The 13,703-nt window shown below is 38.7% G+C and overlaps 1 protein-coding gene across 2 annotated transcripts in view; it reads left to right on the forward strand.

The window, feature by feature from the left end:
• The window catches only part of ATP2B2 (ATPase plasma membrane Ca2+ transporting 2), a 197,845-nt gene that overhangs the window by 117,601 nt on the left and 66,541 nt on the right, over positions 1-13,703 (forward strand). The window contains exons 7-8 of one of the 2 annotated variants that reach the window (XM_033140769.1): positions 3,216-3,311; positions 10,917-10,958. The exons of the other annotated variant lie outside the window; for it this stretch is intronic. Coding sequence (XP_032996660.1) covers positions 3,216-3,311; positions 10,917-10,958 — 138 coding nt within the window. The remainder of the gene's footprint in view (positions 1-3,215; positions 3,312-10,916; positions 10,959-13,703) is intronic. 2 annotated transcript variants of the gene reach the window in all.

A 13,703-nucleotide genomic window follows, 5' to 3' on the forward strand; every position in this document is an offset into this window, starting at 1 on the left:
TGTAGGCAGTTGTATTTGGTGTACAGAATATTCAATGTAGTTTTTGCAGTATTCCCTACACTTACAGTATACACTGAACTAGGTTTACTCAGTATACATTATTTCTATATAGACTAATAGTGTTACATTACATGTAAAGCTAATATGATAAACAGGGATTAAAATGTGTTTTCTCAGAAAACACTGGCTGGTGATTGAGGGCTTTATAGCTAATATATTTTAAGCAAGAATTGTGTAATACACACTAGTAATTTTCACATAGCCTGCCACAGTCTACAGTCTGGGCCTGCTTTTCTGTGGCAAGATCCTGTGTAATTCTCCCCAATGTTTCCTCTTTCTTCATTTAGTGTTTATTCTTCCTTGTCTTGTATTTTAATTTTTTTAAAGAGACAGTCTGTCAGTCTACGCCACCAACTGAGGGATAGGTGAAAAGAGAGAGTCATATTTGTCATATAACTTCCATAAAACATCATTACACATCCAATAAAACACCTAACAAAATGCTTTCAAGACTCATTCTTCAGTCATTCAAGTAAGCCTCCAGTGATGTAATGATCAGGCTGCATGGAATGTCAGTCTCCCAAGCACTTTTCCTGCGAACACACTCTTTGTTTAAATAGAGCTTGTGGGTGGTTCTGGCATGAGCCGCACTGAAATGAGCAGTGTTTGTACAGCAACAGTGCTCATTAGATTATGTCCCTATTTTCTAAGCTCAAACATACATCCATTGTTATGTATGCTTGCAGCTTTCTGAAAGCCTACCAATCAGATGTGTTTGCATTTCAGTTTTCCCTAGATGTATGCATTTCTTCCTCATTAACATTTTGTAAAAAAATCATCATACAGGTGTGAAACAGGAGGATGGACATCAGCTTCCAGGTAGAGTAAGAAACCTACCATATCAGAGGAAAGGCTGAGGCTTTAAGTGGGACTTTCCCAAAAATGAGGGTGTGGAAAAGACCTGAGTGAATAGTCAAGAAAACTTGTCTTCACTACATGATTGGAATCTAAAAGGAAATTTCAATTGGAGTTCATTTTACCCATTTTTATATGGCTGTTTCCTAAACGAATTACTTCAGAAAAGTTCATTTAAAATATGGACTTTTAAAACCTCGTTTAAATATGGAAGCCAGTGGGCGGGCTGAAGTGCTAGAGCCAGTTTGGTGTAGTGGTTAAGAGCGGCAGACTCGTAATCTGGGGAACCGGGTTCGTGTCTGCACTCCTCCACATGCAGCTGCTGGGTGACCTTGGGCTAGTCACACTTCTTTGAAGTCTCTCAGCCCCACTCACCTCACAGAGTGTTTGTTGTGGGGGAGGAAGGGAAAGGAGAATGTGAGCCGCTTTGAGACTCCTTCGGGTAGTGAAAAGCGGGATATCAAATCCAAACTCTTCTGCTATGCAGGCTGAGGAACTCTTGAAGAGTTCTAAGAAGCCTCACTGAACTTGGGGCCTACTTTGTCTCCTGGAATCTCCATTCATTGGACCATTTGGGTTTATTAGGGTGGGGCTGGTTAGACACAAAGCTAAATAAACATAGAATAAACCCTGCTAGATTAGACCACAGGCATATCTAGCCCAGCATCCTGTTTCCCACAGTGGCCAGCCAGATTCCTCTGCAAATTCCATAAGCAGAGCAAAAGGCAAAAGCTTTCTACTGTTGTTCCAAATAATTTCAGAGGCATGCTATTTCTGCTCCTGGAGGTAGCATACAGTCATTGTGGTTAGTAGCCATTGTTAATCCCTTTTGATTTTAAAGCTATCTAAAACTAGTGGCTGAGTCGCCATATGCTGTGGCAGTGGATTCCATAAATTAACTCTGTGCTGGATGAAGAAGTACTTCCTTTTGTCTGCCTTTAATCTCTTGTCAATCAACTTTATTGGATGACCCCAAGCTGTAGCACTGATGCAGTACTTGTTCTCAGTTAAGCATTGATGATATGGCTGGCTGACCTCCGCAAGCCCTACAAGGGGACACCCAGACAGACCAGAAAAGGAAGCAGCCTGGCTCCTAGTGAGCTTCATCCCCACACTTGTAGTCATTCCCCCCAAAATGTTAAGATGGAAATTAGGGGGCTCTGCTTGATGATGAGCCTCCTGCCAGCTTGTGTGTTCTAGCACATGCCCAACTTTGTTGAACTCTACAGTTCCATGGTACCATCTTAACTTTAAACATCTAGAAAAGCAAATCTAAGATCAGACAATTTATTTATCTAAATAGCATGCTGGCCCAAGGCATTATTTATGTGACACTGAAAATGAACCACTGAATATTTGAAGCCAAAATTGTTGCTGGAAACATTTGTACAGTTTCAGATCATTTATTCACTGCAGATTATTCACTCAGCTCTAGCACAGCTAAATTCCAATCACTGCAAAATCTGCTGGGAACTTTTGCTTCCTCCTGATGTGAAGGAACTTCTTGCCTAACCTATCCCCCCCCCCACTCCCCGCTGCCACCCCTTGTTTGAAAGGGAAACTGCTGACATTTTAGAACTGTGGTTGACTTGATTTGATTTTGTGTCATCATTCAATGCACAATGAAAAACAGAATTGGTAATAAAATTGTTTAGCAAATCTTGAATGGAATACACACACAGAGAGAGAGAGAAAGAGCCAAATATGGCTAGTGATTGTACTCTTGGGTTTCCCAAAATCTCTTTTGAATGTAACACTGGAAAATGTGCCTTATTATTTTTAAAACGAATGAAGGATTTAAATAAAATACCTTTTAGATGCATAGATAAATAAAGCATATTAGTTCTAGTAAACGTAATATTGTAGTTATTTATGGATGTCCTGAGAAATGCAGGTGCTTAAATAATACTTTATTTTTTCTTACACTTCAAATCAAAACATATTATTATTATTATTTTAAAAAATGAGGCATCTTAAGAATGTCTGCGTGGAGGAGCAGAGGAATTAGAAGTACTATGTAAAGTCAGTTTCTCACCAACTCTGTTAACTCTGTTAAATGTCTTTCATATTTACTTTTATAATATTCCATGTATAAGTTTTTGTTCCCCACTCTTGTGACATTCTTGTAATAACATCCATTTTTAGACTTTATGTTGCTTACTTTAAAACAACTCTGTTTTGGAGAGAGAGAGAGAGAGATGAAGCCACATTAGTCCATAAATGTAATCCTTTCTGTCATGTGAATTTGTCCATATTATTATGATTTATTCTTTTTTTTCCTTTTATGCATTATTACTCAGTAGATTCTTCCCATACCTCCTTCCATCCTCCTTCAACTACAGATGGGGCAGCAGGTGCAAATGCCACTGATAATGCAAATGCCAGCTTAGTCAATGGTACGTTAAGAACACCTAGCTTGTTTTTATTTGATGGATTTTTCTCCTTAACTCTATAAGCTTCCCTCTTTCTCTTATGAACGGCACAGATGTTATATGTGCATGTGATTATTACCCTGTGAGAGCTCCTATTGTATCGCAGCTTATAAGAGATGCCACAAAATCCCACTTGGTCTTAGCCAGCCAAAACCTTTGCTTCTCACTGATGCAACAATGGGACGTGAACAAGTAGGAATCAAGGAATCTTTTATTGCTGATTCAAACTATTAAAAACAAACTACTGCAGCAAGTATCTGCCAAATCCACATTTCCTCACAAGGTTTTCTGTGTAAAGCTGTTGTTTCCATGCTTTCCAATGTCTATTTGAAAGAGAGCATGATTTTGTTTTTCATTCTACTGTTCCAGTGTGGCACTCTCATAAGCATTCATAGTCTCAACATAGCTTTGGGAAAACAATCCTGCTGGGGTCAGGAATCTGGCTTAAACACTACCAGTAGCATTGTAGTGCTTTATTGTGCGTTCCCACAACCTTTCAACTCAGCACTGAGCTAAGCATTTACTGTAGGCAATGATAGTAGATAGCAAACTATTGCTGTGTACTACCGTGCATGTGCTTGGATATGGTTTCATACATTTTCTTTCTTTCTTTCTTTCAACAAATACAACTTCACCTTTGCAATTCTGAATGTGACTTTGGCCAGCTTCTTGACTCCATTTCTTAGCATGCCCATATAATAAACTGCTTTATAATAATATAAATTTATAGTAAGTATGAATGGGTGTATTTTATCTCAAGCTTGGATAGAACACTTGCTTTTTTTCTAAACTTATTATAATATCTTTGCTTGATTACACTGTTGTGCTCTTAGCATCTAAGTAGTAATGAATTATTTATAATACCACTAAATAGTAAGCATGGATGTTATACAATGTTTATTAATCCTATTTATAATTGGATACACTTCATGTCCTGTAGAAAGTTTAAAAAATGAATGTTAAATGTGTTTTCTGGAGCCCCGAAAGCGGGAAATCCTAAAGATCAGAAATGAGGAATTTGCGGTCCTCAGGATGTTGTTGGAGTCCAACTCCCATCAGTCCAACTAGCAAGACAAATTGTCAGGATTGATGGAAATTGTAGTACAATGTGTTAGAAGAAAACAAGCCTGGACCCTCTTAAGTAACGTAACTAATTTCATAGTTGTTCTGTTCCTGGTAAAAATATGAATACAATACCATCATTAATAAATTTGAACATGCTATAATTTCATTCTTTCCGCCGCTGAATCATATTGGAAACAAAGCCTTGTGAAACTTGCAATATCGCACTCTTGATGTGATCACAAGTCACAAATCATCCCCTAGGGAGCTGTGAATACTTGCTGTACAACCAAATCGGTCTGTTTAGCTCAGCATGGGGCTGTATTTGAGAGATGGAGGCTGAAATTGATAGCATCATCATGTTAGTTAGGCTCATCTGCAAAAGTTCCTTGACAGACAAATAAATGCAACCTTCATAAGGAGGCTTTCTTCATAAGGAGGCAACCTTCATTAAGAAAGGGCCTGTTGTATATGTAGGTAGCCTGGCTCTGATACAGAAGCATATTTAGCGTATGTCCTACATTTTAAAGAGAACTATTACTTATAATGGGGTAGCCACTATAGTGCCTGGCATGTACTTGAGCTCTCTTTTAAAATTTAATGTGCGTATTTTACTTTATTTAACAAAATTTATATACTTCTTGATTGGAACAAATTCTCTAAGCAGTTTACAAAAGTATGAAACAAAACATAAACATTCTTTATTAAAACCAGTTAACAGCAGCTATTTAAAAACATTCAAATGAAAATTAAAATCAATAGTAGCTAGAAAGAGAGAGAACACGTATAAACATTCTAACATCATGGTGGCCATGAGTTGTGTGGAATAATACAAAATTAGAGAAGAGAACCTCTCTGGAGAACCTTATGCTTATCATGGGAAGTCAGCTATATTTTGCTTGTCCTGATAGTGGAGATCACACAATATTGATTACACACACGCACACACACACACATCTATAGTAACAAGAAGCATTCCTCATTACCAGTAAAAATATACAAAGTGGACACACTGCACTCATTCTCATTTCACAGAAATTGCTTAGAATGTACCTGTACATTTTGCCCCATAACATTTCTTCAAGGAGAGCTAGAGACTTACTTTTTTAAATGCAAACTCAGAGTTTGGGGTACCTGCCGAGGGGCACCATTTAAAGTTTCTCTGGGTGTCATCGCCCCACCTGGCACTGTGTTGGCAACTCCTGTACTGAATCATGCGGGATATAAAATATTTCTGTGTTTACTGTGACATGCATACTGCTGTCAAAAATAATTACAGTATTCTAGGGTAGCTTGTCATTTCCAGGGCAACAATATAAAACACAGATCCCCTTTAGATGCTCTACATCTGCAGTGGAGTTTTTCTGCCTTGATATTTGAGCCTTTGCTAGGTTTCCAACTTAATCCTATAATCCCCAATGAACAAACAGGCAAAAATATCCACATTATATATATGTAACAGTCCGTACAAACAATCCATTTAAATAGTCTAGAAATATATACCTTCCAATACTGTACTAGTAAAATTCAATAGTCCAGGACTATTGCTTCACACTATGGCTTTAAAATATTAAGTACGCAAGACTGAACTTCGTGTTTCTACTTTATGTCTGAGTTCTGAAAGATGGGAACTTCATTTCTGTTATCATAAATTAAAACATATTTCATTACTTGTCATTATGGAAGTATTCATTTAAAAAATAAAATAAAGCTAACCTTGAGGCTTTGGTGAACAGTATTTCCCATGGATTTTTTGAAATGTTAATAGCAGCTGATTGGAATGTCCCACCACAGCCACTATTTGTCCTCCAAGACCAAACATGCACCCACTCCACAGGGCATGTAGCTGCTTGGGAGGTGCATTTCAAGCAGGAAAACAGCATGGAAGAAATTGTGCAAGTCTTCCTTTGTGCTACAGTTCCAACCTAAATTGAGTCCCTCTCTCCAACAAAACTGTCATTAACATTAAAAAATGCTAAATGATCCAGCTCATGGATCTCCTGGATCAGGCTTCTTCAAACTCGGCCCTCCAGATGTTTTTGGCCTACAACTCCCATGATTCCTAACTAGCAGGACCAGTGGTCAGGGATGATGGGAATTGTAGTCTCAAAACATCTGGAGGGCCGAGTTTGAGGAAGCCTGTCCTGGATCATACCCAGTTGGCCTTTGCAATATGAAAGCATTTGCTGGTGCTGCCAGCATTGCATTCTGCAAGGTCTCAAGTGTGTGCTGGGGAAGTGGTAGCAATTATCTGAGTCAAGCTAGGCTGTATCAGGAGAGTCATCCAAAGCCTTAAGAAGGCTGACAAAGGCCTTCTGTTCCCATTGGCCTTCCTTTCCAACTCCGACCTCACCCCACCCCCACCCCCAAAGTGCTGCCTGCAATCTTTAAAGAACCATATACATTGTATGTGGCTGCGGAGCAGGAAAAGCTACAGGAAAATAATTCCCAAGGAAAATAAGAAAATAAGGAATTATTTTGGAAGAACCATGTCCCTGAGTTAGAATGATATAGAAAGGGGGTACTGAAGGTTCTCTCCCCTGAGTTGGAGACTTGTGAATCAACTGAATTTGAGTCTTCCATGGTGTGACGCTGGGATATGGACGCAGGGCACATGACAGTCAGCTCTCTACACCACTGCCTAATTTGGGGGCTGGAATGTATGTGAGTGAGAAAAGGCATGAATGAGTGTAGTAGTAGTAAAATTTATTATGGCCATTGGCCCATATCGTGAACGAGTGTATCATATTTGTGTTTATCTGTGGATGCGTCCGAGTATATGAGAAAGTGTGGGTAGGTAACTACCACTCGTATGTTGCCCCTGGAAGGTCAACCATAAGGAAATGGGGTCCTCAGGCTGAGAAAGTTCCCTACCCTGGTTTAAAGGGTAGTATACTCCCTTAGACATTTTAGTAGTGGGTTTAAGAAAGACCTTTGAATTCCCAATGAATAGGTTTCAAAATGATCAAAGCAGATATTTTGGGAGACATGGAGGGCATGGGGAAGTTGGGGGAATGCCCTGTTGCACAAGCAGAAGTCCTTGTGCAGGGCTTCCTCTGATGGAACTTATTAGGTGAATCCTGCCCTAGACCAACAACAAGACTTAACTTACCTATAGTTCCAAAAAAAACCTGCTAAATAGTCATGTGTCATTATTTAATGAAATCTAAGTATTGTATCAGGAATGTTATATTAACATCTGCTAGAAATATAGGTCTGGTGTGAGACTCCTTCCATGTCTCCCTGTGCTTCCAAGGTAGCTCTTCCCAATTTTAGATGTTTACCCATCTTCCAGCTGAGTCCATATTCCACCAATATTATCATCTCAGTTGCAAATCTGAAATTGCTTCTGCCTCATAGCAGTTAGGCTTGAGGGAAAGCCTTCCATTTGTTCAGAAGACTTTTTTGAAGCCTAATTGTTGTAGGATTGGGCAAGATCTTTCTGATGATTGCTGCTGGGTTAACGTTCCCTCTAACTGCATTCTTCAATAACCATTATGTTTATGTATGCACATATATGTGTAGTTGTGGTAAGTATGTGTGTATTCTGCCCCAATAGTTTCCATAGTCCCCAAATGAGCTCAAAAAATCTGGAGACCCCTGGTTATTGTCTAATTCTGTCATGTCTGTCACCCTTTGGTATACGCTTATTATACATTTTATAATGGAGTATTGGGCTAGAAGAAAAAGTAACATACTCCCTAATAGAAATTTCCGCAGTTTAGTAATATAGTATATGTGTACAAATCACACTGTCTAGTGGAAATACATAATTTTACCTCTCAAGAGAGGCAATTTATCCAGTATTTCTGGATCTCTAAAAATGCTTCATTGCTGAGACTTTCCTTGTCTCTGTGATATATAATTAACATGCAACTGCTATCCCATCCCATAGACACCTGTCAACTGGCTTCAATATTTCTCTGTGCCAGATACAGCATTTCTCTGTGTATATTTGGTGTTTTTTTTTTTAAAGCAGGCATTGTATCTAGCAGCAGCTTTCTCCAGACAGAAACTTTAAAAGTGAACATTTGATACTGTAATTTTAACATTACATGAAAACATTCTATACAGAGGAAAATAAATGAAAATATATTTCTTATTTTATTAATTGATTTAAGGAGAAAAATGCAGAGAATGTATTTTTTTCATATTTTTTTTTAAAAACCCTCCTAAGCCACCTTTGCAGTAATCCCACCTGTGATGCTATGCATGCAGAACACTGCTTCTGCACGTGTATTCCCAGCAGGATGGAAAACGGTGTGCATAAGTGGCACATGTGGTTCACAGCTGGGGCTATACATGCAGAACTCTATTATAAAAGGTTAAAATTCCCATTTCCAGCTCTTCAGGAAGGCCTGTAGAAGCCTGAATTCATTCCTTCATTTTTCCTGCTGAACTGCTGAGTTCACATTTTATGGAGAAGATGATAGCTCCATAGAAATGTATGCCCCTCCCCCTTTTTGGCACACTGCAGCACTATTGCACTCCATATTATGAGCATGGAACACGGAAAATGCAGGTTGGCGAATCTAGTAGTAATGTATAAAAACACTATACAGTAAAAGAAAAATGAATAGTACATGCAAATTTAAAATCACCATTGCTTTCAAAATAATCATGCTGCTCTGCATTAGAGGAATTTATTGTTTTTATTTTACTTTAAAATTACCGGTAGTCACTTTGTTTAGCAAATATTTATTAGCTTCAGGTGGGGAAATAACAGCAAGTAGATTTGTAATTGCAATTGGGACATGTAGGATCATTTATAAACATTGCCAGTCTTACGCTTGTAACATTTATGCAAATGTTGGAAAGATTGTTCTCCAAAATTAATTTTACATAATACATTTTGGAGAACAATCTTTCCAACATCAGTACAGTTCCCTGACTGAAAGGCCTGTGTGTGCACATCAAACCTGTACATATCTGTACCTTGCCATATCCATTCATTTCAATGGAGGGAATATATATTTACCTGAAAGTGAATGCACATGCAGATCTACTTCCTCCCTTAAAATAAATAGGGACTGATTTCTGAGAGGGTGAACATTCTATATACACAGCATTCTGTGGTGAGATCACTGGTTTGGGGGTGGGGTGATTTTAACTGAATTTTATTTTATTTGCAGAAAATGTCAGCTACTCTGAATGTCTCTAGTTCTTTGATATTGGTTATACTAGTATACTAGTATACTTTTGAAAATTGTACTGTTACAACAGTCAACTTACGCCAGTCTAAAATAACACCTAGATTTCTGGAGCATTATAGGGTAAGCTCCTGGGAGTGCCTTGTCATTTATTAAGCCCAGATCTGTGGTTTTCCAACAGTGTGCTTTGGAAACTTGGGGTTTGTTGAAAGTTTACCAGGGGCTCCCCAGTGAAAATATTGGCAATTGACAGGCAAGCTTACTTAAACGACTGCTTGCCCACCTGCCTTCCCCCTTCCAAAGTGGAAATGCAGGAGATAATAAGTTTGGGGATGGGAAAACACAAGGCTGCACTGCACCTTGAAATTCCCCAGGTGTAGACGAGAGACGGGAGTGTTAACAATCAAAGAGGAACTATTGGCAGCTGCCCATGTCCCCCAAGAGAAAAATTCCTTGAACAACAGGGGATGACGTTAATTTCTTCAAAGATGAGAAGGGCTATGGGGCCTGTCTTCTTTCTCCCATGGGTATGTTGAAAGTGCAGAAGATTCTGCCAATGTAGAGCCACTAGCAGTATCTATTTCTCCTGGGAATAAAGGGGTTTGAACTAGAAGTCCCATGACAGCACCTTGGAACCTCTTGTTCACGAGACCTGTGATCCTGATAGAAAGAGACATTTGCAATGTTACTAAGCTGGCAGACACCTGAGCAGCAGCAGAGGCTTTCCCCATCTTTGGAGGAGCCATTGTCTGCCACCACCACCCCACCATACATTTTCTCCCATTGGAAATGGGGCAGTAGGCTGCAATGGTAGAAGTGCAAACTTGTGGGGTGGGGCTGTGTCTGCCTTGACTGCTCTTTTTATTTGTGTGAGCAGATCAGGCAAGCCTGTCAAGTGTCCCATGTCAACTTTAGAACATGCCCCAGAAACCTTTGCAATGCAGTACTGTATAAGTAAATTTCTGTATCAAGCAGGTCTATGTCGAAAGTATTTCCTGACAGAAGAACGCAGAATCCAAATCACTGGGTTAGGTAATTTCAAATTATTGCTTAGGGCTTTGTAGTATAAAAACAATTACTCTTGCTCCAAAGTGTTTATGACTTTCTATTATTACTGCAACAGAGGAGGCCTTGGTGGTAAAATGATAAACTTGGTTGTAATGTTTTGTTCAGTAATCTCATTCATGCATATAAACACATCATAAAAATTTGCATTAAACTTTATTTAAACATGCTCATAACGGGGGTTGTTTTGGCCCTTTTTATTTAAACCCCGCTTTGTCTTCTGTTCTGTCTGTGCGTACTGATTGTTTACTGTCTGTTTTTGTTTGTTTGTTACGATTTTTTTATCACATAGGCAAAATGCAGGATGGGAATATGGAGAACAACCAGAATAAAGGTAACCTTCTTTTATATTAAGGAGGATTTTAAACATGTACTTCAATTTAGTTCTGCAAGTATAGTATAAGGAATATCAACCCTCCCCCCAAAAAGCAAACTTTTTAATTTTTTTATTCCTATGACAAAAACAACACTGTAAACAGTCCAGCCTTTTTCTTGCCTCCTTTAAGCCTTCATGTTGGAATAGCAAACCTTGGGATGCTGATAGATTCCAACAACTTGGAGCTGTCATATCCATCTTACCAGAATGCTTCAGTCAACTGCATCATCATGAAAGCTTCATGGAGCTGTGCTCACACAACCTCTCTTTTCTAGTGCTGCTTCTGCTGTTTCACATCTTCGCTCTGCTCCTTAGTGATATTCTGTGTGGTTATTACTGAGAAATGCTCACATAGGGAGCCCTGTCAGTGCCACCTTGAAGGTATTCTGTGCCAGTGCTAATATCAAGTTGTGCATAAAGAAGGATTTGCAACTTGTGGCTTAGAGAATATTAGTGTATTGGACCAAGTTAGGCTGAAATCCTGCAGTTTTATGTGTGAGTGCAGGGAAGCATGCACCCAGACAGAGGTTGTAGTCACTGCATAGCTTAAGAGCAATATATTTTTTTCAGATGGACATCAGGTTGTATCTGTGTAAAAGTGGTTGCAGAACAAACTTCAAAAGCACTGCCAGGGCACATGTGGTTCTTCACCACATAAACACATAACCCTTGAAAGATTTCAGCTAGTTGTCAAGTAGTGTATTTCATCCTTTAAAAACAACAACAAATAATATTTATTTCTTGTGCAAATTATTTAAGTGTATATTCCCTGTGTAAATTAAAAATTAGAATTCTCAAAAGGTCTTTTCTTTGCTGAATAATACCGTATCTATTTTTTCCAATATAACATTTGCCGTCTACATTTGTCTAACAGCAGTTTTTTGACATGTTTTTCTTTGCAGAATGAATATAACTGGTATAGAACAGTTGAACACATTTGTTTTTCTAAATTACGTGAGATAGATGAATAACGAAGAAGATAAAGCCCATAAAAATACACTTTTTAGTTCCTCTTAGGAATTTCAAAATACTGGAAATAACACATACAGTCCTACTTGGTGCAAAGCTAAATTGATTATTTCTAACTATTGATATATCTTCTAAACAGTGTACACCATAATATACTATGAGTAGTGGAAAATTTCTCCTGAGCAACACCATTAAATTTATGTAAGGCCATAGTTGTGCTTTTGCACATCCCCCTTCAGTTTCAACTGGGATTGCACAGGGGAAGTTTGTAGTATATTGTGCCCTATAGCATTTTTATTATTGCATCAACTTTAATAAGCAGTGTGTGAGGGGGGTGCACAGAGATGGTGAAGCAATTATAATACAACTTACAGCTACCAGCTTCCTAACCATTTGAACACTTGCCTTTGCTTTTCCTCATATTTCTTCATGTTTTCAGTTTTAATTATACTGGAAAAATGATTGTTTTTTGTTGCTACTTCAAATGCAATTGTAATTTTTTAAAACTGCATATATCTTTGAGAGTGGTTTAGAGCATGAAAAGACTTTGAACAGGTTCTCAGTTGTGGTAGTTAACATGTTCTCTGTATAGTTGGTATTTTAGTACTTGATGTTTATCTAAATTTACAAGGTGGAAAGAGGCTTTGCTTCCTTTTAACTAAAAGAGAAAATCTTCACACTGATCTTCAGTGTCTAGCTGGAGTGCTCCTTAGAATAACTATGGAAGGATGTTGTGCTATAACATCTTCCAGTGTTCTCCCTCTTCAAAGCTTAGTTCTTCATAGTGTTAGGTAAGCGCCATCCTCCCAAAAGATTTCAGCAAAATTCCCCCATCCCTTGGAAGTGGCAGAAAGATAACCGCCTCTTCCATAGTGTCTCTGTGTTTCTCTGAGTGTGTGAGAGAAGAGGCTTGCAAAATTGGTAGGCAGGGCTCAGCACAATATCTTTTTATAGGCATTTTTTCTCCTTCAAATCACTCTTAGTAAAAATGGATTTAAAGATGGCTGGATGGCTGAGGCAGGGGGAAGAATTTGGCTCCTTGCACTCATTCTGTAGGGATGTGGTGGTATACACATTTCTGCATGCAGTTCTGCCGTCATGTCTAGGCTGACTCCTGGGCTAAGTAAACTGAATATAAAATCAGTATTTTAAATCTATTTTGTTTCAAGGTTGACATTGGAAAAACTCTACCACCTCGGAACATGTGCAAGTGTAAAAATAGGAGATGGAGATTGAGTAAAGCACCCTTTCCCCCTTCATTTCTCTGCTCAAAATTGCACTTCCTTTCTTCTTCAAAGAAATGGAGGGAACCTCTCAGGGCTTGGTTAAATGTGAGATGTCCAGTTTGTCCCCTTGCAAAATGAAGGCTAACAGAAAGGGTAGAGAAAGTTAGACGTTTCTCTCCACACGATTTATTTAAAGTGAGCTTCACTGCTCTACAGAAAGATACAGTGGTGCCCCGCAAGAAGAAATTAATTCGTTCCGTGAGTGCTGTCGTATAGCGAAAATTTCGCCTTGCGAAGCCCGGTCAGAGGAAGCGTGGCTTTACAGGAAAAAAACCCAAAAAACCGCAAAACGTTTTCATTTTGCGAGTCGCGGCCATAGGGAAATTTGTCTTGTGAGTCACCCTTTCGTTAGCGAATGCCTTTCGTCTAGCGAGTTTTTCATCTAGCGAGGTATTCGTCTTGCGAGGTACCACTGTAGAAGGTTTTTTTTCTTTTTCATATACTGAAT

Source organism: Lacerta agilis, chromosome 2 (assembly GCF_009819535.1).
Source record: "Lacerta agilis isolate rLacAgi1 chromosome 2, rLacAgi1.pri, whole genome shotgun sequence".
In the NCBI taxonomy this organism is placed as follows: domain Eukaryota; kingdom Metazoa; phylum Chordata; class Lepidosauria; order Squamata; family Lacertidae; genus Lacerta; species Lacerta agilis.